A 26,508-nucleotide genomic window follows, 5' to 3' on the forward strand; every position below is an offset into this window, starting at 1 on the left:
GAGCAGTCTCACGTGAAACTGAATAGCTCCCAATCTGAGATGTTAACAATCTTTTGCCAATGTCATAACATGAATAGGTGAATGACAGAAGGTATCAGCAAAATATAAAACCTCCAACCCAATAGATATCAGGGACAGCAAGTAGGAGTGCCCCAGAGAGCAGGTGCTGCTCATCGCTTACTCTCTGGTATCACATAACACTGCCTTTGATACCTTGGGCTCAGCAGCAGGAAAAGAAGATTAACAGGTCTCCATGACATCTGCTTCCATTCTGTAGATGCCACTCCTTGCCCTTCCTCTAGTATCTCCAAAGCAAATATGAGCCTCCTGGGGGCTGAGGGAGGGACAAATGCTCAGCCATCAGGGCTCACACCATGAGCAATACACTTGGTAAATCGACAATCATTATAGTTACTCACCTGGTTTTAAAGTGTTCAGAGTGGACATAGGGGCATGAAGAACAGCATGCAGCATTTTCTTGTGCAGCACTTTGGAAACTGTTATAAGGCTATGCACAAGGGGCAGACCTCTGAAGATTCCCAGTGCAAGCAGGGTGTCAGCCACACCCACATAAATGTAAAATATGTAATAGGAACTTGTGCTTGTGAACAGGACTGTCAAGGTCTCAGGGTCACTGTAGGTGGTGTTTCCATTTGCTACTGAACTGTTTGTTTTACTTGCGTGCCTAAGGAGTAAGGAAAACATGTTATAAGGCACCTGCAAGAATGTTTCTGCTTTCATGGTTTGTATGTACAAGTTTGTTAAAATCACCTAAAACTAAACATGCATCTTCAAATAGGGAATGCAGCGGTTCACAAACTAACACAGTACAAAAAGTTCAGGTTATCACCAGCACTAGCCTTTCCATAACAAAAGTGGTGGCGTTTTCACCAGAGAGAGCTAATGACAACTTAGACAGTGAGGCCGGAGACTTTATTATCTGTATAATGTCAATGGCACAGCCTCCTTAATCACCAAATCACTCTGTCTGAATAATTACGCATGTTTATTTTGAGAAAGCGATTTCTGACCTATAACCGCCCCCGCCCCACTGATGTTTGCTTTTAGACCTGCGTGTGGACCGCTGTTGTGGACGAGCCTCCATATTACAGCCTCGCCCACAGTAAGCTTCTTCTTAAAATGACCTTGAGCTGCAGATGTCAATGCCTCCCTGACACATGGTCAGCTTCTGGGAACATCTGGGGTACAGGGCTCTGAACAGATTGCACACAACATGGGTACATATGCAGGTGCGCACTTGCAGCGGCTGCGAGAGGGCCGCTAGTCTATCAATGCCTGGAAAAGTTGCTTCAAATAGGACAGGACCCCAATTAAATGGGTTATGACCAACTAAAGCCTTAAAATTCAATTTGAGACCCAAGAAGAAATGTCTGCTTTTTCTTGACTGAAGTATCAAATCTGTAGTGTTTAAATTGTTTTTGCAATTTTGGTACAATATACATAGAATGCAACATTTGATTGGCACTACATAGGAAAGGCATTGGCATAGATTTTACTAGATTGTCCTGGATATAAAATGCATATTCGGAGTCAGTGTTGTTCTATAGGCGTTTATATTGCTCTTTAATGTGCCATCGGATTAATTAACTACTTGAGCTCTTGTTCTTGCCTTCCTAAATATATTTACAGGTTCCTTGTTCTTATGGAGCCCCAGCAGAAACATTAATGAATATACATACATGGGATAACTGATCTGTTAATTGCTATTCTATTTCAACAAATTACCTCATGTCCAAAAGACACGTCTAAATTATCATAATTATCCTGGTGGAACAGGAATTATGCACATTAAAGACCCGATGAAGCCTACACCTTTACTATATATAGCAATAATAATTTTAACATTTTGTGTCAACTAAACATATGTATACACAATCTACTGTCACATGATGATGTTTATAAGCCACCTTAGAATCTTTTTCTTTGTCTTTTTAATTTTTTGTAATATGGTCCATTTTTCAACTACATATATAATTTGCTATTTAATCTAGATGTATATTTTATTGGAGCCTACAAGATAAAGATTAGATTACTGCTTTGTGATTGTATTTATTGTAATACAATATGGCTAGTTTAATTTAATTTTTATTATGCTAAATATATATCCACTTTTCTTGTTACTATTGTCATTCAGTTACATCTTTGTATTTGAGGATAAAATACTAAACTATGATTACAGTATTATTAACATTTTCTTGATTGATGTAGTAATGTACCTATATAATCTTAATCAATATTACCACGCTTTTAAAAAAAGAAAATGTGACATCACTTACTCTTGAATGAGCTTGAGTCCAACCAGGGAGGCGCCGACCTGTATAGAAAGCACGTGCAGTTAAACAATCAGAGTCAGTCACTGGAATAAAATGGCTTTGTGAATTTTGATGAACTGAACATGACTGGAAGAGTAGGCCAATAATGCACCTTAATTGCACCACACACTATACATGGGAAGGTTACGTTATAGCACATAACAAACTGTGCAAAGTGACAACAGGAATCAGTCAGGTTCTACAATAACGTAAAATGTCAAATGCGATGTCATCAATAGTACAATGTCATTTACTCTCACTAGCAATACATAGCTTCATAGACATTAATTAGTGCGTGCGAGTGCGTGCGTGCGTGTGTGTGTGCGTGTGTGTGTGTTTATAGAGGTTTTGGCGAGTTATGTCTGTACAACAATGTAAACTGCCTAACATAAATGTAATATTTTCTGTTATTATTATCACTAGAGTTTAGCAATGCTATTTCAAAGTATTTAATTTACTGCTTTCAAAAAGCATTTTTCTAGTTTTAGAAAATAACGTATTTTTCTCGTGTTGTACCAATAAAATTAATCCATGCAACAAAAAACATATCAAATAATGTGTACCATGTTTCAAATATACCATATGAAGACTTTGGTAACATTTACACATCACACACAGGCTTTCTGGTGTACTGTTATGTCATAACAGCTCCTCGATGGCCTTGTGGGACCCTAATGCTTATGTATCCGAACAGTTCCCACACATGCTTACTATGAAAAAGTTAGTTTACCTCAATTAGAAATATGACCACACATAAAACGAGAATGAAAACCAGGTTCTTGTGAGACGATACATATCTAAGATATGTGTTCCACGTGGTAGTCATTGTGGCAGTGTCTCTGTCCTCCATAAAGCATTCCTACAAAAGAGAACACACAAAATATGTTAAACTATTACATGGAATATTTGTTTTCCATTACTTCTTTGAGCAGCTCAAATGGTCACTGTGCAATAACTCAGCTTTTTGGTTAATAAATTATATGATCAAAAAATACCTTGCTAAATCGCACGGAGATTTAGTAACCTCCTTAATAAATTTCTCTGCATTGATTCTTTCAAACCATACCTTTAGACAAATAGCTTTAATTAGGCTTCAATAAACATCCAGAAAATGACAACATGTACAGACTGGGAGGTTTTGTGTGACATAAAACATTTACATTGTTAGAGAAAGTAGATAGTATAATTGGTTTTGGGGTTGGGGAGCAAATGGAACATGATGTCGTAAAAGGAAGAAACGGAGGGTGAGGGAGATGAAATGGATGGATGCATGGATGGATGGATAAATTACAGAATGAAAAATGGAGAGAAAGAAAGAAAGATGCAACAACACACAAAAAGAAGGTTGAGATATGGAATAAAGGAAGCAAGGAAATAAGGAGGAAGGAATGAATGAATGATACAAGGAAGGGAGGAAGGAACAGAGAGAGAAAAGGAAAGAAAGAAAAAGAAGGAAATAAGGACTAGGCAAAGGTAAGGAAAAGGAAACAAAGATGAAAGAAAAATGAATAACTATAGAGAGGAGTGGAAAGATAAGAGTGGAACAAAGATGAAGAGAAAGAAGGAAGAAGTCTAACAAAGGAAATCAGAAAGAAATTAAGTGAAGACTGAGGATACGTTGGAAATAGAGTGAAAGACAAGAACGAAAGGTGATATTAAATAAGAGAAGGGTGAAAGTTAGCAAAAAGAAAGATGCAACAAGAACAGAAATATGAAAAAAAGTAAAGGAGGAAAAGAATGAAAGAAATATGTAAAAGAAAATATCGAAAGAAGGACAAACATGGAAGCAATCAGTGAAAGATGGACACGAAGGAAGAAAGAAGTAAAGAAAATGTGAAGGAGGAAAGACATATCAAAAGAAATAGGAAGGAAAATTGAGAGAAAGATGAAAAGAAGGGAAGATGGGTTGGGCTAATCCCTCAATCTCAATATTCCTGTGGTGGAAAGGTCTTCACTTGTGTATTAATGTCCCTTAAAAACTGACACTAAAACCTTTTGCTTATTTAGCTACTTTATTTGAAAATTAGTGTATAATGTAGGCATGTATACGCTTTTTAACTTTACATTTGTGGGTGTTCCCATGTGTGTACCGGAGGAGTGATTAGGAAAATGTTATGAAAACCTAGTAAACCCTAGTAAACATCACATTAGGTGTAACTAATTGTAGTAAGTCTGAATATTAACCACAAAAATGTAATGCTACAAAAATATCATACCAAAAATCTTGGTAAAAGATTGTAATGATAATAATATGCGGGTAACTGCGCTTTGTGAAGCTACTTATATATAAATATATATCAGGGTATATATATGTGGAGCTAAGTATAGTAAATCTATATTTACCTATTTATAGTTAACTTCACACTAATTTTGTTGTTGTATTCTTGCTACAATATTCTAGTATCATGATATTTATGTTTTGATTTTTTGATAACTTAGTCTATATTCACAAATAAGGCCAAATGCATTTGTATACATTTTTACATTTGAGGAAGCAACTAAAAACGTATCTCTTTCCATAATTTGTTTCAGTTCTTCTTCCCTCACTGTTCTTTTCCCTAGTGCTGGGAAGTCCGGTATCGGGTACCCATGTGTTTTATAAGTATGGTGAAATAGTATGTATCTATGTATATATGCAGAATTTTTATAGCACAAACCTATCCATAAGCCACTTAGCAGTCTTCACTGTCAAAGAGAGGCATAAAATCAATGAATAATAGAAGCGGTATCTGCTTTGTGGATTGTTCATGCACTGTGATGTAGTGTTCACTATTGAGGAGCGCCTAATTTTTATATAAATGTGCATATATTGCTACTCTAAACTGCAGGGTGGCAGTGCTATTTACAATTCTCAGTGATCAAAAAAATAGCAGTCTCAAAAATTAACCAGAGAAAGAATCAAAATAGGATGTGTCCTTTGAAAGTATTCAAAAGTGATGAGAGAGGAGGGAGCTAGGGAAGGGAAACCCAGGGTGAAAAAGAGGAGTGAGACGATTAAAATGCAGAGAGGGCAGAGTCTGTCAAATGTTGTGAAAATATCCTTTCTCTGTTTAGGGGATTTGGGGGGTAGTTAAGATGGTTTAGGTTGTCATAAGTCCCCTATAGAGCCTGTGTGAATTTTCTCTATGTTAGCCTAATTGCACACGCTGAGCACATTGTAGGCTGCTTTCTCTTTGCTCACGTTACAAAGTAACATGCTTGTCTTGATTTAAGCTATTATTGTAGAAACAGGTTGCATATATTTTATTATTCAGCTCTTCTCCTGGGATTCAGTTTGAACATTTACTACAAGGTCAAACAACATTGTGACCTGTTTTTCCCTGTGATGGGACGCTAACACCTGGACACAATAGAAGGGACTCAGCTGCTGTTTTCGAGTAGGGCATTTCTTATCATATAAGCCCGATTTGCCGTTTTGAAAACAGAGAGGAGGGATTTCTAGCAGAGGAAAGATCCTGGGATGAGAGCACCAGCTTAGCACCACCTGAAATACGGATCAACTAACGGCAATGCCTGGTACCATCCCAGAGATCTTTGTTTTATTACTATGAGGCTAGCCTTAGGCAGATACAACAATAATTATGATGGGGCTTTTAATTGTGTATGGTTTATTAGTGATGCTAATTACATTACTAAGTTGTGCATGTTCTCAAGTTGTAACACAGTTGCTTCATAATAGAGCATGATAGTTTCAATAAATCTTGTAAACTGTTTTCCTGACTCGTTTCTGTTTATTATGGGCATGCATAAGTGAGAGAAAGAAAGGTAATGATCTGCTACCACGGTCCTCTGAGGGGACTAGAGAATTGTGTTCTGGGGTGCCAACTTACCTGTTACTCTGGAAAGGTTAGGAGGGCAAGTAAGGCACTATAAGCTAGTCAGGATTCGGGCACATAGGTACTGAATGTGGTATGGTGACTCAGTCACTACATACTGGCGTTCTGTGATCCCAGGCATAGTTCTGTTCTCAAACAAAATCCCTGCAACAAGGTGAATGTCAAAAAGTAGTTTTTTTAATCTACATCTGTTTTTATAGTGCACATTGCCTAAAAAACTTTTTCTAACAATCATCCAGGGCTGCAGCAAGTATTTTGTGGCAATTACATTGAGCACTCCCAAAATACGTATTGCATTTGCTGTAGATACATGTACGGTATGCAATATGCCTGTTCACATCTAATCTACCCATTCATGTACACCAACATTTTTGCTTTTCACTGCAAAACAGCAGTACATTTTTGAGGGGATTCAGGAGCCTACCTTAAGAAAATAATGCATGACACACCTCCATGAAAATTAAGGAATGGCCTCTTAAAATAGCACCGGTGCTACATGCCCAGTGCGATATGCATAATACATCCGCTCAAGTGTTTGGAGTTTGCAAGTGAACTACCTTGAATTTTAAACATTTTAACCCAGAATTTAATAAGGCAATTTTTCCGAAATCAACACAATCTCAGATGAAATCACATAATTTTTTTCCTAAGTGAAATAGTCACATTTTGCTCGTTATAGAACTCATGTCCTTGAACTAATTTGGAATTTTATGTAAGTTATAATGAAAAAAGAGTGCATATCAACTGGCAAAGGTCAATTAGTGGCATACAACTATGTAAAGTTCAAGACAAAAAGAGAGAGACTTTAAAAGCTTAAGAAGAAGTGCAAACCTTCAGATCTTCTTCATTTATCTCTTCATTGAGTTCCAGGACACTGTCTTGCGACAACCGCCTGGAGTAGATGTCAATGTCAGAGGCAATTTGGGATTGTGGGGCCATGGACATTTTCCGTATGGATATACTTCCTTTTTTGTACATGCTTTGACCTTGAGAAATGGATGTGCGTGTCATCAGGTTCAGAACAGACTGCCTTCTCCGCCCTGGAAAAGTGGGCCCGGTAGTTAAGATGTTGCTGCGTGGCAGAATGACCTCCCCTTGCTCAGAATCAGGTACAAGTGACAGCTTCCTTGGAAGGGGCTCCAGTTGGTCCTCCTCCTCTATGTCGCTCATTTGTGGTGGACCTTTCTGCACGATGGAGAATTTTCGGCTAGATTTTCGCGTATTAATGATTGAGTTTTTCCTTTTCTCACTGAAATCAGTTGTTTGCTTGAAAGACATTTTCCTGGCCTCGTTTCTTAAAAGTGCTGCATCCCCGTCAACAGAGCATCGCCGGAGGGTCTCTGTAAGTATTGAGTTTCTTCTCTCTGAGCTGAAGTGATCAAAAGATTCAAACCCCATCAAATGAGAGCTAAAATCGGGACGTTGGTTTTGCAGTTCAGAAAATGTACCACAAAAATAACTGCTGCCTTCATGCAGTATCAATATCTTGTCAGCTTTCTTCAGCTGTTCCAGTTTTGAGGTGACCAGGATTCTGGTTTTGTTGGCCATCAACTTGCAAACACAGCTGGACAAAGAAACACAATGTTATTTCTATGTTATAATTTTGATTAGTCACATTTAATTGTTATAACTTTGTTAAATGTTTCAGTATAAATCAACCAATTTCACTGGCACAAAAGCTGGCCTACATGAATTTGAATTTACCAGCAGAATTCAGGTAGCATTTCCTATTGGTAAAAAGTTAATTGGAGGGAATCAAATATACATATTGCATAAATACATATTGTATAAAACACCAATCATGTCACTCAAAGAGAATTCCACACCTCTTACTCAATTACATTCTAGTGCACGTTGGGCATTGCTTCCATTAATAAAGGCTTACTTTTAAAGGTAGGCTAATCACTAGTACAAAATACAAAAACAAGCATTGGTAACACCAACAGACCTAGCTTTAAAGGAATGCTGTATGGTCATGGGATGTATAACAAAGTATGTAGAATTAAAATGGATATGTATTTGTGTGAAAGCAAAGAACTGTAGAATAATATTGGTGTATGCTAAAATGTCAGCTGACAGTTGCACTGTCAAGCCAAATCTAAAAATCGATGTAGGTTAATGACTACCCTCCTCACATCTGTGCTGCTCCTAGAGACAAAGAACATACATTAATTAGCTATCTAAGACACTTTAATAGCATTCCAATGTCATGTATGTGCCCTTGAACAGTCAAGCTTAGGCAGCTGGATAAAAATAATGATCACAGCTGGTGGAGGGCAAGCACTTTTTGTGGAAGCACACAATTTCTTCCCACTCAAAACATGTACTCCTGGCTCACAACATGTGGGCGGAGACTAATCCCCCTCTAGTGATGCTCACATAATTGTCTTATGATGCTGTCATACCAGACCATATAGCACTGGTCTTGTGATCTTTACTGGCAGGATGTCTTTCTAATGAATGGCACTATAGTGAATGTGCAGGAGTATAGGAAAAATTGTTTGTCTACTGGGTGATATCTCTTTGTGATATATGACAGCACACTTCACTTTTAAATGCCATTCCTCCAAATCACCTAAAAAATTCAAAACGTAGCTCCTATGCACACACTTTGCAAATTCCTTTCTTCTGAAGACAAAGAAAAGTAACATTTTTGCATGGGCCAATTTGTTTTTCCATTGATCTTTACAACCTTCAACTCAATGTAATCATAGTGCACATCTGGTTTAGTGTTCTTGGTCAAAAAAGACAGCCAGAACAGTTACATATCACAACATTCATAGAGGAATTTGCTGTAATCTATACACTTTAGTTATACAACTATGAGCAAGTTTCCTGTGCTGTGAAAACAACAATGTTCATAATCAGGGGGGCGTGGCTTAGCCGGCTGCAAACTGGCCGCACTCTGAGTGGGCTCTGCCGGCCAAGCTGATATTCCTTTCAAAATCCTGCGGATGGTTTCGGTGCTGTTCCCCAGCACTGTGCTCTACTGACCCACCTTGCACTGAGGCACCGACTGCTACCTTCCCGGGCTCCGTTGGTGCCGGCGGGCCAAGATCTGCAGCTGGGGCCTGGCGCGGCGTCTGGGCCTCCCATTCTGCGTGTGGTCGGCGTTCGGCCTGGGCTGTGGTGGCACCGCCGATATTCCGTCCTGCCTGCGTGGACTCCGGCAGCCTAATTCATCCGCCCGGACCAGCCCGGCGACCCTGCTCTACTCAGCCCGGTGAGTCGCTCCTCGTGAGTGTTAAGTGTAGCGGGGGGCACGCGAGTCGTTCCGCACCTGGCGCCTGCTGCCCTGGCCAGGTCTACCTGGGCCCTGCAAAGTGAGCGGCGCTCCTCCCACGACTCCCCCGCTGCTCCAGGACCTCGCGGGCTCCCGGCATCCCCCCACAACTGCTGACCGCTGTAACTGTATTTGCACCGCTTCCCTCCTTTGGCATGCTGCCGCCGTCCCACACCTGGGGACCTCCACCGATGCTGGTATAACCCAGCGCGGCCTGTTACCCTCATTCTCTGCCTCCACACAGACCTTCCCTGCCTTGACTGGGTGGCCCCCGCCGGGCTTGTCTCCGTGGTGGGCCGTTAGGCTTCACGAACTGGCTGCTGCTCCGCCCTCCTTCCACACGAATTAGCCTGCCCGGTGGCTGTGTGGACCGACCAACTGCTCCTGCTCTGCCATAAGTTGGTGTCTCCCTACGCATCCTGACCGCCACCTTCTTCACCTTGGTGCACACCCTCACCTCTGGAACTCTAGGCCGGAGCAGCCTTCCAAGGCCCTGCGCTCGCTCACCTAGTGGTCGGCGCTGCCTCTCCTCCCTCCGGGCCCTCTGTCTCCTACCCAGCCAGCTTCCTACCGAGGGTCCTGCAGGCGCCTGCCACCGCTGCATCGGCCCGAGCCGACCCCATTCACCTGGTCTACCTGCCTCCTCCTTACTGGGCACTCCTGCTTGTTTCGGGCAGTGATCGGACGCCGCCTCTCCTGGCAGGTCCAGTGGGCCGCATGGTCACTCACCTGCATCTGCCTACTCTTGGCACCTGATGACTGCCTCCTCTTCTGGCGATGGTCATATGCTGCAGCCCCTTCTGTCAGCCCCTACCTCCCCACACTCTGTTCACCTACTCCTCGGTCCTCTGTGTTACTGCTTCGTGGGGCGGCCAGGGGTTCCACAATGGGGCGGACAGACCCCAAGCAACCGAAGCTAGCGTTTGACTAGCACAAGTCCTCACGGCAGGAGGGAACGATCATGGACGCTGCCGAATCCACCCATCAGTCCGAAACTGGCCCAGCCTGTGAGGACGACCTCAAATCCAACATGCTGGATGTGAAGTCCACGGTGACCGGCATCGCGGCCCAACTTGACCAAGTTTCTGCTCGGCTGGATACATCAAAACCCGATTAGACTCCCATGAAACGCGGCTAACCCAAGTCAAAACTAGGATGTCCCATGCTGAGGATCCTGCCACCCAGGCTCGCCACACACTCCTACAGATGGACATAATCTTGGAGCTCATTAAAAATGAGGATTTGGAGGCGCGCTCCCGCAGAAGCAACCTCTGCATCACGGGTGTACCCGAATCCTCCAACATAACCAAAATGGAGGACTTTGTTGAACAGCTGCTCCGCGGCCTATTTGGGGAGCTACTCTCACCTGTGTTCATTGTTGAGCGAGCTCACCGCACTCTGGGTCCCCGGCCCGGCCCTGGCCTCCCTGCTCACCCCATCATCGCCAAGCTTCTGAACTTTAGAGACCGCAATGCGGTCCTCCGGGTTGCCAGGGAGAAGGGGGAAATTCCCCACCAAGGGAACCTGATTTCCTTCTATCCTGACTAAACCATGGCAGTGCAGGCTGCCCGCCGGGAATTTCTCCCTGCCAAACGACTGCTGCAAAAACATGACATTTCCTACTCTTTGGCGTATCCGGCCAAGCTGCGTGTCCGGGGTGGCTCGCAAGTCCACACCTTTCTGGAACCAAAGGCTGCTCTGGCCTACGCCAAAAAACTGGACAAATCACAGGGCTCCACCCCTTCCAGCTCTCAAACGGCTGCAGCTGGCGATCTAAGCGACACTGTACGGCACAAACTTGCCCCCCCGGCCCTCTCTCCTGCTGATTTGCGGCTGCTCACGCACTGGCCCGCACCTGTCATTTTCAAATCCCACGGCCCATAGGTTTTGCGGTTCTTATCGACTGCTGTGACATTACTGTACTCCACCCGCAGCCGTACACCCCTTTACCGCCTATGCAGCACCGTCATATTCTTATTTTGTACCTGCACCATGAGTGATTTGAGGGCCCCAGGATACGGGGCGCTCCTTTAGGTCTATTTCCCCTTTGTCTACAGTCCGCTTTCACCCACGGCTTGGCCACCCTGTCCCTGCGGCAGGGGTGTTCGCTGACCTGAGCCACGTCTCTGTGGGATAACTCCCTTTATCTCTCTCTTGAAACCTTTCCCTCACTTCGAATCTTCCATTCCCAGTTGGGGGTTCCCTGGGTGGGTGGGGTTGGTTCCTCAACCTGATAGGGGGGTTGGTGTGGGTGGTGGGGGGGATTCCTCTGGGTTTTGTTGCCTCTCTTTCAAGACCTGTTGTTGGGTTTGTTTTTTGACCTGCTCTGCATCGTGCTGTTTGACACACTGCTCTCTGTACTGGACATCACACTCCACGCTTCTCAAGCTCCCCTTTCGCACCCGCCCCATCCGGCATTCATCTTTCTGACATGACTGGATGACAGCCACCACACTCTGGACCTGGAATGTCCGCAGCCTTAATGATCATCGAAAAGCCCACCTTGTACACGCGCACCTTATCCGCCACAAAGTTGACGTCCGCTTCCTCTAAGAAACCCACCTGCTTCCTGCCACTGCCTCTAAACTCCAATCCCGGCATTGGGACGAAATCCACTCCTCCTTTTACTCTAGCTACTCCCGCGGGGTATCCATCCTGTTCTGCAGAGGGCTCCCCTGGCACGCCACCAAGGTCATCACCGATCCTGAGGAGCGCTTTGTTATTCTGCTTAGCACTCTCCTAGCCCAGCCCCTGATTCTCGCAGCGACTTACAGCCCTAACTCTGATGACCCCGACTATCTTGCACTGGTGTGGCGACATATATCTTCCATGGGCCCTGCCGCTTTACTGTGGGGGGGTGACTTCAACATTACACCCTCAGCCACCCTGGACCGCTCTGGGCCCCGAGCTCTACACCCTCGTTCTACATCCCTCCTGCACTCCATCCTGTCCAATAATTCCCTGTTGGATGCATGGCGCCACTCCCATCCTGACTTGCGTGAGGGCACCTGTGTCACGGGCACATTAGGTTGCTGGTCCCACTTGGATCTTTGGATCACCACCCGCGACGCTTAAGCATGGGTCAACTCTTTCGAGCACATGGCGCGCACTCTTTCGGACCACGCACCCGTAAGCCTTTGTCTGCCCCCCCGCGTGCTCCTCAGCGCATGTTTGCTTGCCACCCAAAGCGCACTGCGACTCAATGGTCTGCGCCGAGATTCAAACTGCAATAGAAAACTATTTCGAACTTAATGCCAACTCAGTGGATTCCCCCTCTACACTCTGGGAGGGCTTCAAGGTGGTGCTTCGGGGCGAGTGCATCTCCAAACAGTCGGGAGTCTTACGTTCCATCCGCGGCACTCTCGAGCGCCTAGAGGGAGAAATTAGGGATCTTGACTCTCTGCAATCTGCTAGCCCCCACCCCGACACCCTTGCACAGCTCTTATGTAAACTCTCTGAATTCGAGCAAGAAGCCGACAGGGAGCTCTCCTTCTTGGGTAGGGAGGCGAGTGCGTGCCGCTACGGTGAGAGCAACGTCCCCGGTAAGACCTTAGCCAATCTTCTGCGGCGGCCCCACTGAAGGACCGGGGCACTGAACGCACCACCTCTCCCACTGAGATCATTTTGTGGGTCACCGCTTTTTACACTCAACTCTATACCACCGGGACTGCGCCGTCACACGACCTCTTGGACCAATACTTCGATACCCTCGAGCTCCTCTGGTTGGGCAATAGCCATCGGGAATACCTCGATGAGCCCTTCTCTACGGAAGAAATCCTAGCTGCCATTAATAGTCTTCCCGGGGATAAGGCACCCGACTCCGGCGGTTTGCCCGCCTCTTTCTATAAAGCATCCGCTCCCATCCTTGTCCCGCACCTTGCTGCCATGTATAATGACTCCTTTGAGTTCAGCCACTTCCCCCCTTCCCTTCATGAGGCCCTGCTAACACTGCTCCTGAAACTGCTCCTGAAACCAGACAAATCCCCTGAACTTTTGGACTCATATCGTCCCCTGTCATTCGTCAGCACTGACAATAAAATCTTCGCCAAGCTCTTGGCCTCCCGACTGTTGCCCTTCATGCCCTTAATTGCCTGCCAGGATCAGTCCGGTTTTATTCTCGGGCGCGCAACGTCTCATAACCTCCACAGGATCTTTGCCGTACTTCATCAGATCAACCCCGCCCTACCTGCTGTGGCCCTTCTTTTTTTATCTCCTCCCCCGACTTGGTTTCAGCCCGGTTTTTCTGCGCAAAATCCATCTCCTTCACACCCTCCCGGTGGCTCGCCTCCAGATCAACGGTGAAATATCAGATCCCATTCATGTCTTGATACGGACTAGGCAGGGGTGCCCACTCTCACCTATGATTTACGCAGTGGCCATGGAGGCTCTGGCAACCAGGCTCAGGCAGCATCACACTCAGAGGGGCCTGGGCTTTGCGGCCTGTGCACTGGTTGTTTCATGTATGTGGACGATGTCATGCTTTATGTCCTTCACCCCCAGGAGAACCTCAGCCCTATGATCCACGAGGTGGTGCAGTTCGGGGGTCTATGCTGCATCCAGTTTAACTGGAGTAAGTCTATTCTTTTTCCTCTGACGGATGCCACCATCCCCGTCACCCCGGACTACCCTTTCGTGTGGGCATCAGGACCCACCAGATATCTGGGTGTCTGGCTCAGTAGAGATGTGGAAGAACTTTGGAGAGCCAATTTCGGTCGAGCAGTTGACTGGCTGGAGTACAAGATACCCCTATGGCGGCGCCTACCTCTATCCTTGGCGGGGCGTATCGCCATCACAAAGATGGTAGTGCTCCCAAAAATGTTATATTTGTTCCTGAACGTGTCTGTTCCTCTCACAGCTCACTTCTTCTGCACTCTCCGCTCCCTCATAAACTCCCTTGTCTGGGCGGGACGTCAGCCCAGAATTGCATACAACATCCTCACGCTTCCCCTCGCGTGCGGTGGGATGGGGGCCCTGGATTTTAAATTATACGCTCTTAGTGCCAAGGCCAGCTTCCTTCACTTCTGGTTGCACCCGACACCGGTCCAGTCGCATGTGGCGGTCGAGCCGACCTGGAAGCCCCATTGCCCCTGCAGACTGCGATCTTTGCCTCTGCCAAACCAAAGCATTGAGAAATAGACACGGTGGAGACCTTGCGCTGGGCGTGGGACGGTGTTCGGAAATATTCGGGCTCTGGCCTGCTCTCCGCCGGCGCTATGCCCGTCGCATATCACCCGGCATTCCCTTCACTGCACACGGCTGGAATGGTGAAACGCTCGGCTGGCATGGGTCTGACCACTTTATCTGACCTTTACCCCAATGGTAGTTTTTTTTTGTTACCAGCCGAGTCTGGCCTGTTGAACACTCAACTTAAAGCGTCCTGTCGGGATCTACACCCTACGCTTCCGCAGCCCCCCTTCGATGGCTGCCCTTGATTTGACATTCACCTCCCATTTTCCCCGCAGACTGGTCTCTAGACTCTATGCCATCACGCTGGCGGCCTCATCGATATCCGTTGATCATGCCCGTTTAGCATGGAGCGAGGACTTAGGCATTGATCTTTCTCAGGAGGACAGGCTGTATTGTTGTAAGCAGACCAAAGGCTTATCTCCCAACTACCGCCTGCGCCTCATACACTTTGAATATTTACACCGGTTGTACCGCTCCCCCGCTCAGCTATTTAGAATGGGTCTTGTCCCTAGTGATAGATGTCTCTGGTGCTCGTCTACAGCGGCGGACTTCTCCCACCTAGTCTGGCTGTGCCCTATGGTCTCTACATTCTGGCGCGAAGTGTGCTCCATCATCACCTCCTCGCCTGTCCTGTCGGACCCCCTGACCTGCCTACTCGGCTTGGTGAGGCACTGCCCCGATGCCTCCCACCGTCTCATGGCTTTGCTGCTCGTTCTCGCTCGTCATAGAGTTGCTATACACTGGGGCCTGCACCCAAGGCAAGTGCCTGGCTCAAAGACGCTGCATGATGTCAGACGCTTCTTTCGGAATTTTGGAAACTAACGCCGGTTACTGGTCGGCCGCGCGATATCTGGGGCCCCCTTGTTTCATATCTCCTTTCCCGGAATGTCTCTCCCCCTGCGACCTCTCCCGCGCTCCCTGTACGGCAATTCGCCCGCTGCGGCCGCCGGTACTAGTCCATAGGACTCCTCCTCTTCCCCCTTGCTTGCTACCATCCTCCTGCACCGCTCATACCTATACTCCGTCCTGTTTGCTGCCCCTCGCTGCCCTTCCATACTCCACATCCTATCACTTTACCTTCCACTTCACGATGTGCCGCTACTGTATTATTGACTGTTTATGACTGATGCGATGTTTCTATTTGTTCCTGTCATGTGTTGCAGTACTATCCGATTACCTTGTAACCTGATATGCACGATTTTCAATAAAGGTCTTTAAAAATTAAAAAAAACAAAAAAACAATTCATCATAAGAAAATGTCGTTAAAATACTGTTTTGGGGAATGAAATAGAAAACCCTTGCCTTACACCAGCCCGTGGAGAAATGTGAGTAAAAGACAGTAAACGTGATATATTTTTGGGGGTATAGTGATAGTATTCACAGTGTTTATTACCACAGAACTATAAGGGTCAGCTAATCTGTTTAGTATGCATGCAGCTCTCTTGAGGTGCAAGTCACAATTTGATACGCAAACGTCTTCGAGGCAGAACTTGTATCGTAGCTGAATTTCTAGTTCTTGGAAATCTCTAAATAGTTCGACAGTAGTTCCAGAATTAATTCTGCCATCTTGCAGTTCTGGAATTTACTATTCGCTACTTTATCCATTCACTATCTATGAATGGAAAACAGTGAATTTCATGGACCACTTTCATTTCATACAGTATTAAAGGGGTGCAACATGTCTAAGACATGGAAGCACAGGAAAATAGGTATCTATTAAACTGTTATCAGTCGAACTTTTCAATTTTACTTTTTTCAAAACTGCTATGCGTTTTGATTGACATCTACCATGACAAGAGAGTCCATGTGATGTCCGTGGGAGGTTTGGCGTATGCACATATCCTTTCTCCTAGTCCTGTAATCTAGCAGCAATTATTGCCTAAAACCTCAAGTGAGATCTCACTAAAAAGTGCAAAGCTATTTACAGGGATTATAACAGTTGTGTTATACATAGTTAATAGTTGATAACAGTTGTGTTATATATAGCTAATAAAGCAAATGAAAGGTGCACTGGACCTTCTCAACCAATGGAAACTCAAGAGTCTCTTACTATGCAAAAAATGAATATATGCCTTAGGAAAATTAGCATTAATATTTTCAGGAGCTACTTGTGTTAGTCTTACAAATTAAATAGTACTGAATGAAAATAGCTATTTCTATTGTGCATTAAAATCAGCAACATTGTGATATTCCCTAAGAGTGTCTGACCAAATGTTAACAGTAGTATTTGTCATCGCTACAAAGAATCTCAGCAGTTAGGCAACACACTTTTTTAACTCATACAATAGATGACCCTTATCAACCCCCTCGGACAGTCCACAAATCTAGTCCCAATGATGAGGAGCTCTCCCTTATCAAAACAAGCTCTGCTCTTCTCTACCTAGGACTGGAATTGCATCCTCCCTCTCGCAATGTGGGAAGCTGCAATAACTCATTCACACAGATCGTGTCCCGTACGGAACAGAAACTTGACTCCCTGGCGAATTACATAACACACCTAAGACTTGACATCACAAGACAGGCTCTCCTAACAAAGCCTCTAATCACATCCCCTGCCCCTTATGTCGGCTATACCACAGACCCCATAATGCCCTCCGCACCCTATCTGATCTTGAAGCCGCTGCTCTCAGCAAATCCTACCTTACTAAGTCCCAAACTAGGTTTCCTACAGCCCACTCCACAATCCCAGTTTTTGTGAGTTCAAATAGAATCCTTATAACTACCAATGAGCCCAGACCACCAGCTCAATTCACCACCATTCAAACACTACCTTCCTTTAAAGAAAAGCCCTGCCCTCTCTCTTGGATGCTCCAAAACTGTAGATCAGCAGCCAAACATGCTACGGATATAGCAGAATCTATTCTCAGGTAAGAAATAGATATCGCATTCCTCACGGAATCATGGCTAAATGAACATGCCTCCTGCTAACGCCTCCCGGGTACACCATCATTACACAGGACAGACCTAAAAGATCTGGTGGAGGTCTAGCCATAAATCAAAAAATAGGAATACAACTCACCACTTTAATGAAAGGCAGATTACTCATCCTTCGAATACGTTGGGGCTGAACTTATAAGCAAAAGCTCCCCTCCTATCGAATTCCACATCTACCACCCTCCTGTTGATCGAGTCCTCTTCACATGACATGACATGAAGGATGTGCTCCTGGGTCATTTCAACATTCATTAGAACAACCCAGAAGACACCTCAGTCCGACGAATTATGAACCTTCTTTAAATTAACGACCTAAATCAACTCTGCAATAAACCAACACACATCAAAGGCTCCACTCTAGATGTGATTATCACTAAAAATGACCTGATTTCCATCAGCTCCTTCTCACCTATTGACTGGTCTGACCACCATCTAATTATTTTCAATATCAATACCCCAGTTAAACCCCTACTAGATGGTACTAAGAAACCTAAGCAGTTAACCAGGAAATATCAAACAAGGCCCTATTCTTGAACTTGAATCTAAGATTTGTGAACAACTGCAACGTCCCCACCTCTCGTACACCACTGAAGACCTCAGTACACACTACAACACATCGATCTTGGATGTTCTCGACCAAATGGTCCCGCCTAAATTGAAACAACTGAGATCAATAAAATCTAAATTGTAGTTTAATTCTGATCTAAACAGCGAAAGAAGAATACTCAGACAAGCTGAAAGGACATGGAGACACAACCCCTCGACAAAACACCTAGCATTACTTAGAATGACTAGGCTCTCATACAAGAAACACATCTTTAGAGAAAAAGCCTCCCTCTTCCGCAACCAATTGGACCGTGCAAAGAATCGACCCAGGGAGCTCTTTAACATTGTCAAACGTCAAACTACGTCTTCACCCCCTCATGTTATAATCGCCACTAATGAACGTTGTGAAGAAATTGCTAGCTTTTTCTCTGACAAAGTCACCAGAATTGAACAATTCTTCTTACAAGTCTCCACTCTTCCCTCCGTCCTCACCACCCGCATCATCCCACCTCGGCTCATGGCAGCTCCACCTCCATATCCCACTATTGACCAAACAACCCCTAAAGCTACTAACAGCTACCTTAGCCACTCCAAACTGATAAATAACACCAAGTGGGCTAACTTCAAACCCTTGACTGAAACAGAAGTCTTCAATATAATCACAAATTTAAAGCCTTTGGCCCACACCATGGACCCCCTTCCATCAACGATGGTCAAAAATCTCAACCACATCATTGCCCCGTTCTGGACTCTAAACATCAACTCTTCTCTCTCCACGGGCTGTGTACCAAACTCTCTCACACTAGGACAAATTACACCCATTCCCAAAAATCCTAGAAAAGACTGTAGTACTAAAACTGCCATGCTCAATTTCTCTGATGAGATCCACAGATCCTTAGACGAGGGAGACTCTTGCCTTCTTATTCTACTTGACCTAACTGCGGCTTTCAATACCTTAATCACCCAGCCCTACGTGAATCACTGAAGTTTTGTTTTGGTATCAATCGCACCGTCTTAAAATGGTTAACATCCTCTCTACAACTCTGTTCTCAACATATCAAAATTAACTCATGTCTATCACAACCCACGCGGCTCACTCTTGGCATGCTGCAGGGCTAAATTTTTCTCCCCCTCCCTTTTCAGTCTCTTCATGGAACCCATTATGGCCATCTTGAAGCAGGCAGGGATCAAATATCACCTTTATGCTGATGACACTCAACTTTACTACATAATCAAATCACCCAGTGACATACGACATCCAACGCCACACTGAACAAGATACAATCTTGGTTTTACTCTAATCACTTAAAGCTAAACCCCAACAAAACAGATATAATTGTATTCTCCCCCAGATGCAACCACCTACCTATTCACAAATGGATCAGCGAACTGAACGCTTTAAATTGTTCGCTCATTCTATCCAACTCCACTAAGTCCCTTCGCTCCTTCTCGGACAACAACATGTCAATGAAAGAGCACATCAAAAACTCGGCCAAAGGAGCGATTTACGAACTAAAATACCTCAGGAAAATTAAACCATGCATCCCCGCCGATGATTTCAAGATTGTAGTGCAACTTCTGGTCCTCTCCAAACTGGACTATGGAAATTAAATTCTCACTGGTACGCCAAAATCTTACCTCGCCCCCCTTAGATCAATTCTAAACATGGCAGCCCGGCTCATTACTGAGGTAATAAGGTTTGAACACATCACTCCTGCTCTCAAGAACCTCAACTGGCTTCCAATCAAAGGAAGATGTACTTACAAGACTTTGTAAGATGAAGTTATACCACAAAGCCCTTCACTCACATACACCCAGCGACTTAGAAAACGAAAATCATCTACCAAGTCTCGCTTTTTTAAAGAAATGCTCCAAGCATATGGAACTCTCTAACTAGCGATCTGAGATGCAACCCCTTCTTCCCTTGCTTCAAAAGAGACCTGAAGCACCTCCTGCTCAACAAATACTTTAATTCTTAGACTACTGACCTTTATTATTATCTCATGCGCATGACTAGACCCTCTGTCATAGTCGGCTGTTTGTTTGTTTGCTTGTGCTGTCTATTGATCCTCTCGAATTGTTCTCTTGTTTTGGTTTTTGTTATTGTGCTGTGATGTGTACTATTATCTATTGAGCCTCGCTTCATATGTTATTGCGTTCCTGATTTACTGGATTCGCTCATGTTCATGTAAAGCACTCTGTCACCTTCGGGTCTAGCTAGCGCTATATAAAACTTATAAATAAATAAAATGAATAAGGTGGCATATCTACTATATGTCAGCTTTTATGCTGAAAAAACACATACATTACATCCAACACCGTACATATACATTATCAATGACAGTTTGCGATACTATATTATGTTACAGGTGGTCCAATCCTGGAATTGACCCCACCATGGTCCTCAGATTTTTTCAAGTTTTTAAACATCCTGTCCGCATATACACTGACTCTTATGCTTTGGCGCAGTAGTCCATCTCTCTGAACCTCTCGCTAACAGGATGGCCATTACTTGCTCACCAATGATGGGCATTGATGGGCCTGTTGGCCATGTGGGCACCCATAACTGAGTTAAAGTCTCCCTCTAATATTGTGATCCTAGGTGAGGAGAGTTATTAACAAGCTTGCCAGGGCCTGCAGGGTATCACCAATTTGTGCTGGGAGTATACACGTTAACCAGTGTTTGCAGCCTGCACTCAAGTAGTCCCGTGAGCATAACAAAATGCCCTAGTTTGCCATTGTGTGTCACTCTGGCTGTTATTGGAAAGGATTTATGGAGTAGAATAGCATCCCTGTTGATCCCTTTATAAATCTGGAGGAGTAACCTGTGGTATCTACATAGCAGCCCAGGAAGCCACCATTTATACTCAGTAGATCAGTCTAAAGGAGCACATGTAGAGCGCACTATTTGCGCACTATTTGCCATATGTAGAACTGCTTCCCATTTCATTGTATTATTAAGCATGTTAACATTCCTGTCTTGTGTCATTGTGGATGCAGTATATATTCATTCTTCATCCTCACCGCCGAGGGTCCTAACCTATGAATCGGAAAACACACGCAATGAGCATGCAGCTGACGTGTCACACAAGAGAGGTGTGGCATGATCGACGAAGAGGGTCATGTGGGGTCCCGCAATCGGTGCATCCGTTCACCACCAACAAGATGCTTTATGCATGTTAAGGGCCCACGATGTAGGGGCCACACTCCTTAGATATGGGCAGTACTAATGGGGCTCTGCACAAGGCAATCTGTCTCCAGGCACGATACTTAGTTCCTCACTCATGCTGTGCCACCAGTTGGGATCCAGCAGACGATGTGGGCACTTAAGAGGGCACCGCTCTCCAGGTGTCACAAGTGGGCAGTGTGGGTGCCTCGTGGGAGTTCTTTGATGTCCCTTGCACCTCAACAAGAGAACAGGGGGCAAGCCAACAAGGCCTTAGAGAGCACACTTCAGGGTGCCACACAACACCAGGTAGTCAGCCCAGGCCAGTCACTAGTCAGGAAGGGTGCATGGTTGTTTCCAATGGCAGTAATCCTCCTTGTGCACAACAGATTCCTCTGGCAGTATGCATCACGCAGTTCTAGGATCTCCAGTCCCACGTCACCACAAGTGGATCTCTACCCTGCTTAAGTATGGCACCAGTAGTTATACTGATGTATGCCTTTAAAGTTAGGGGTGGTTCAGAGGGTCTTCCTTTGAACCACAGATGTCTCCCCTAAATTCAAGTCCTGTCTGCCATGGAGCCATGGACTGCAGATCTTAATCTTTAGTGGGGCCATGATCTGGCTCCCAGAGTCCACGTGTCAAAACCTCTTCCTCTTATCTATCCAGCCAAGCCCTCAAATGACAGAGGTCTCTCATTCCAGTTTCATGCCCAATGTTTATAGCTGTCACTGGGGAATGCACAGGTGTGCCCTCTAGTCTCCAGTGTTGGCTAGAAGCAAACTAAAAGGCACACAATGGGGCATATTTACAAGCCCCATTTGCCACCGGAGAATCACTTTTTTTCCGCTCTGGTGGTGTTGTACCATTCCCCATATTTACAAGGTGCTACTATGCCACTAAACATGGCTAAACGCCACCTTTTAAATATGCCCCTTTCTGCTGCAGTCCGCTGCGGAAAAAGGGACGTGCAATAGGTGTTGCAGTGGGTGCTCCACTGCAACACCCATTGCCTTTGTTACGCTGATCCAGATTACAAGGCTCTGGCAGCGACAAAAACTAAGCACAGGTAATACCTGGTCTTAGAATGGTGATACAAGGAGAAATTATTAATTTCTCCTCGTTTTTTTTCTCTTTCTGTGTTTACTGCATTCTGCAGCACACATAGAAAGAGCAAATAGCCATCATTGATTGTTTATGGACAGGAAATTTAATATAATGATGAATGACCCTTAGGAAGTAATGTGAATAGGATTTAAACTTGGTTCTGTCGTTCACGATCAAAAAGAGGTGGTGGCTGAATGGCATCCCACTTGTACCAGCAATGAATGCAGGTAGTCCTAGAGTAACGGCCCTTAGTGTGGTCATTAAACAGCCCTCTTGTGCAAAATACACATCAATCTGAATCCTGATGGGGCTCGATCTAGACACCGACTATTTAAATCTTATTCACATTACTTCTATGGGTCATTCATCATTATATTAAATGTCCTGAAGATGGTCTAGCGGATGCTTACAACACATAGACCGAAAACTTTGACATCCACACCTATTTTTTGTATTATTTGATTTCAGGATCTGTCGTCTGTTTAACTGGCCTCATTCTCCTGTGAATGTTTAGAAAAGGTGTTCGCAAATGCAACAATGAAGTGTTTGCAACATCGAAATATTGCAACTTCTGGTTGCATTGTGTTCTTTTTATGGAAATTCTCTTATTCTTTTTTGTACCCTTTGTAATATTTTGCCAATATAAATGTATCTTTTTTGAATATATATACCGTTGTTAGATCTTTTTGTGTAGATTTGTTCACATTGAAATAAGCAAAATTGAAATGTGAGCTACTGGCTAGAGTTTGCCAACATTGAATGCAAACATTAATGTGAATATGAGGTTTAACAAATCCCTTGTAGGCACACTTACCTGCTAATACTTGAATTGCCCAAGCCTCCAATGTATTGGGTTTCCCACTTTTTCTTAATACCACTTTCTAGAAGTGGCATTTCTAAGCTATTAATGACAAATCTCTCTTTATCAAAGGAGAGGGTTTGTCATTGTGAATCCAGTGAATGGAAACATTATGAGGCTGCTCCTCTGTTAGCCACTACTGCAGCATGAAGTAATTTCAACTATTCCCCCATGTTAACATACGGGAAGAGCAAACCTCATAGGTAGTGAAAGCACACATGGGAATTCTTCACTACCTGGGCAGGGAGCACACATGTGTACCTGCCCTGACTTTCATCTACCACTTGCTTCACCCCTTAAGACTTAGCCCAGGGGTGCCCTAGTGGTAGTGAAAGGTCCCATCAGGATTGGCCAGTGGATTTGAAAGGCCAACCTGAGCATAAGTGCAATTGCACACACACAGGCCTGCAATGTCAGGCTTGGCACATGTTTAAAAACATCATAGGTGCAAGTGTGCACCAGCAGGCCTGCAAAAGCAGTCTTGAGGCACTTTCACACTGCATTAACAGCAAGGGGGTGCCCAGAGCCCTACGGTCACTAAAAGAGAAACAGCGAAGCCCTGGGATTGTCCCATGGGATTAGCCGACCTCCTAGGTAAGGAAAACCCATATGGGATTTCTTCACTACCTGGGCATGCACCACCCATGTGTACCTACCCTGCCTTTCGCCTACCACTTGCTACACCCCTCAGGACATACCCGAGGCGTGCTCTAGTGGTAGTGGAAGGCCCACTCAGGGTTGGCTAATGAGTTAGAATGCAAACCTGAGCATAGGCAACACCGCACAACTACAGGCATGCAATGGCAGGCTTGATATGTGTTTGGGCTATTCTGGTGGGTGCACAATCAGTGCTGTGTCCCATCATTAGCCAGTACAATACCGACGCTGGGTGTGTGGTGTACCTTTTTACAGGGCACTCCCAGGTAAAACACCTAAACCAATCAAATAAGCACCACTTCATAGCATGGGTAGGAAGGGCACATCTGAGCATAAGTGCAATTGCACACACAGGACTGCAATGGCAGGCTTCACACATGTTTAAAAAATCATAGGTGCAAGTGCGCACCCAGGCACTTCACCATTTCATTACAGTGGGAAAGCGCCCCGAGTCCTAAGGCCACGAAAAGAGATTCAGCAAAAAAACGTAGGAGAAAAAGCAAGATGTTTTAGGGAAATCCCCTAAGAAGGGCCATGTCCAACAGGCAGGTCGTGGATCCAAGCCTAAATGGGATTGCCAAGGTGCCAACCTGGTCTAGGGTCCCTGTTTGAAAGAGGTCTCTGTATGACTAACTTCTGTTTCCACTTAACAGTATGACAATTCAAAGAGATCAACTCCAGTTTTTCACAGACCCCTTTGGTCTGATATTGCTTGTGTCCCTCATTAGCAACCTGCTTTGACCCCAGTGCTTTTATGACCTGTCTTACTTGTTCCTCTCTGCTTGCCTCATTGTAGATATCCTTATATCCTGGCTCATTCCAACAACAGTGTTTGCCCTTCTTCCTTCGCCATGCCTTCTCCCTCCCAGAACCAGCACCACTCGGCGAACGACCTTTACAACGCAGTCGTTACACCGCGGAACATTTACATCGCAGTCATTACAACGCAAGTCGTTACAACGGCTTGCGCTAGATGGTGCTATACACTAAGGAATAGTATGATTTAGTATTCCAACACCTTTCCTACTGTTACATAGGCTGGAGTTGGAATTGTAAATCATACTATTCCTAAATCCAGCGCCCTCCAGTGCAAGTCGTTGTAATGACTTGCGTTGTAATAACTGCGAAGTAACGTACCGCGATGTAAATCATAGTGTTGTAACGTCACATATTCGTACCACTCTTCCTACATTGAAGTATGGTATATTTTGTGAGAATTTTCATCAAGAAATAAATTGCAAAAGGAGACACTGAATGCGTGATGCATACAAAGAGACTTGCATATTCCAATTATGTGCAACAGTGATAGGCATACTTCATGACGGAGAATTAACCATACCACTATAATGTGGACATATGCAATATGTTTAAAAATGTCTTTGCCAGGGTCCATACTCCTCATAGAACAGAAGATGCTTCCATCCCAGGACCCTACAGACAGGGTGTAACATAGCTAGGGTGTTTGTCACCAGGTCTATCGCATTCCAAGACCATTCCATTGTGAACCCGTTGTATTCTGTGCCCAATCTATTCTCAGGGGATGATTTTTATTTTTATTGGTGACCACCAGCTGTCACCTCTGCTCCGTACCGAGGACCACACACCATAACTATAGATCTCTGCCTAGTGGGGATCTCTGTACGTACGGTGCATGTACCAAGAGCTGTGGATGCTCGGCGTGTATAGATAAATGCTTTTTTTAGTCCGCTCAGAAATCATTTTTGCTTTTATTTCAAACAAACTCCTGAAAAGCAATGGCCTGAAATGAAAGGAGGTTTCCCTTTGTGTTTCAAAGACATTGTGTGTGTTCTCTCTATGGATACGTCATGATTTGAAAGACAGGCGCACGACAGGGAAAATCAGCAGAAGCAGCCCTGTTCTATAGGTGGTAGGCCTCTGTCACTGCACCCCAGTGGTCCTTGCTAGATAGTCAACCAGGTACTAGGTTTCCGGCAAAGGAGCTCGTTTCTAAATGAAGGGAGGAGCCACTAGTTTGGAAGGGCCGAGGTATGGCAGTGTTCTCTCTCTACCAATCTTTGCCCGACCTCCAAGCCTGTGCGCTGTACCAGGAGCCCATCCCCTTCGAAGTGGTGCTGGAACCGTGTCCAAAGTGCGGGTGCTGGCCATCGACGTCATCTCACTTAGGAGCCTTGAATGTACTTTCCACGCTGGCGATGTATATTCCGAGATAGCTGTGCATGTCTTTGTAAATCAAGCACTCTTCCTTTACAAGTGTGTTAGAATAGCGCTGGAATACTGTGGTCTTCGTCATCCACATGCACCCCAGCAACACTGTCACTAGTTGCCATGGCACAGTACCCCAAATGTTCAATCAGACAAAGGAATAGGAAACACAGCTCTCCATGCTAAAATAATGAATCCCACTTTGGCGCTCGAAGTTGCCTTTTATGACACAGTTTGACTTAAAGGCACAGAAAAGGCTTCTAGACTAATAAAGGCCTCGTCATTGTTATTTCCCCGTTAGATCTCCATCCAGGACACATAGTGCGCCCTACACACCTGCTTCCAGCGCCCCTGCCGCCCATGCACCTCCCATGCAAGACGTGCTGTGCAATGATCGCTGTCCCACATGCAGTAGA

At 44.9% G+C, this 26,508-nt stretch overlaps 1 protein-coding gene across 2 annotated transcripts in view; it reads right to left on the minus strand.

The window, feature by feature from the left end:
• The window catches only part of CFTR (CF transmembrane conductance regulator), an 880,902-nt gene that overhangs the window by 166,558 nt on the left and 687,836 nt on the right, over positions 1-26,508 (minus strand). For both annotated transcript variants that reach the window (XM_085653127.1, XM_085653128.1), the window contains 4 exons: positions 7,001-7,733; positions 3,064-3,192; positions 2,298-2,335; positions 420-685 (listed from right to left, as the gene is read on the minus strand). In XM_085653127.1, coding sequence (XP_085509253.1) covers positions 420-685; positions 2,298-2,335; positions 3,064-3,192; positions 7,001-7,733 — 1,166 coding nt within the window. The remainder of the gene's footprint in view (positions 1-419; positions 686-2,297; positions 2,336-3,063; positions 3,193-7,000; positions 7,734-26,508) is intronic.

This window comes from Triturus cristatus, chromosome 4_1, assembly GCF_964204655.1.
Source record: "Triturus cristatus chromosome 4_1, aTriCri1.1, whole genome shotgun sequence".
Lineage (NCBI taxonomy): Eukaryota > Metazoa > Chordata > Amphibia > Caudata > Salamandridae > Triturus > Triturus cristatus.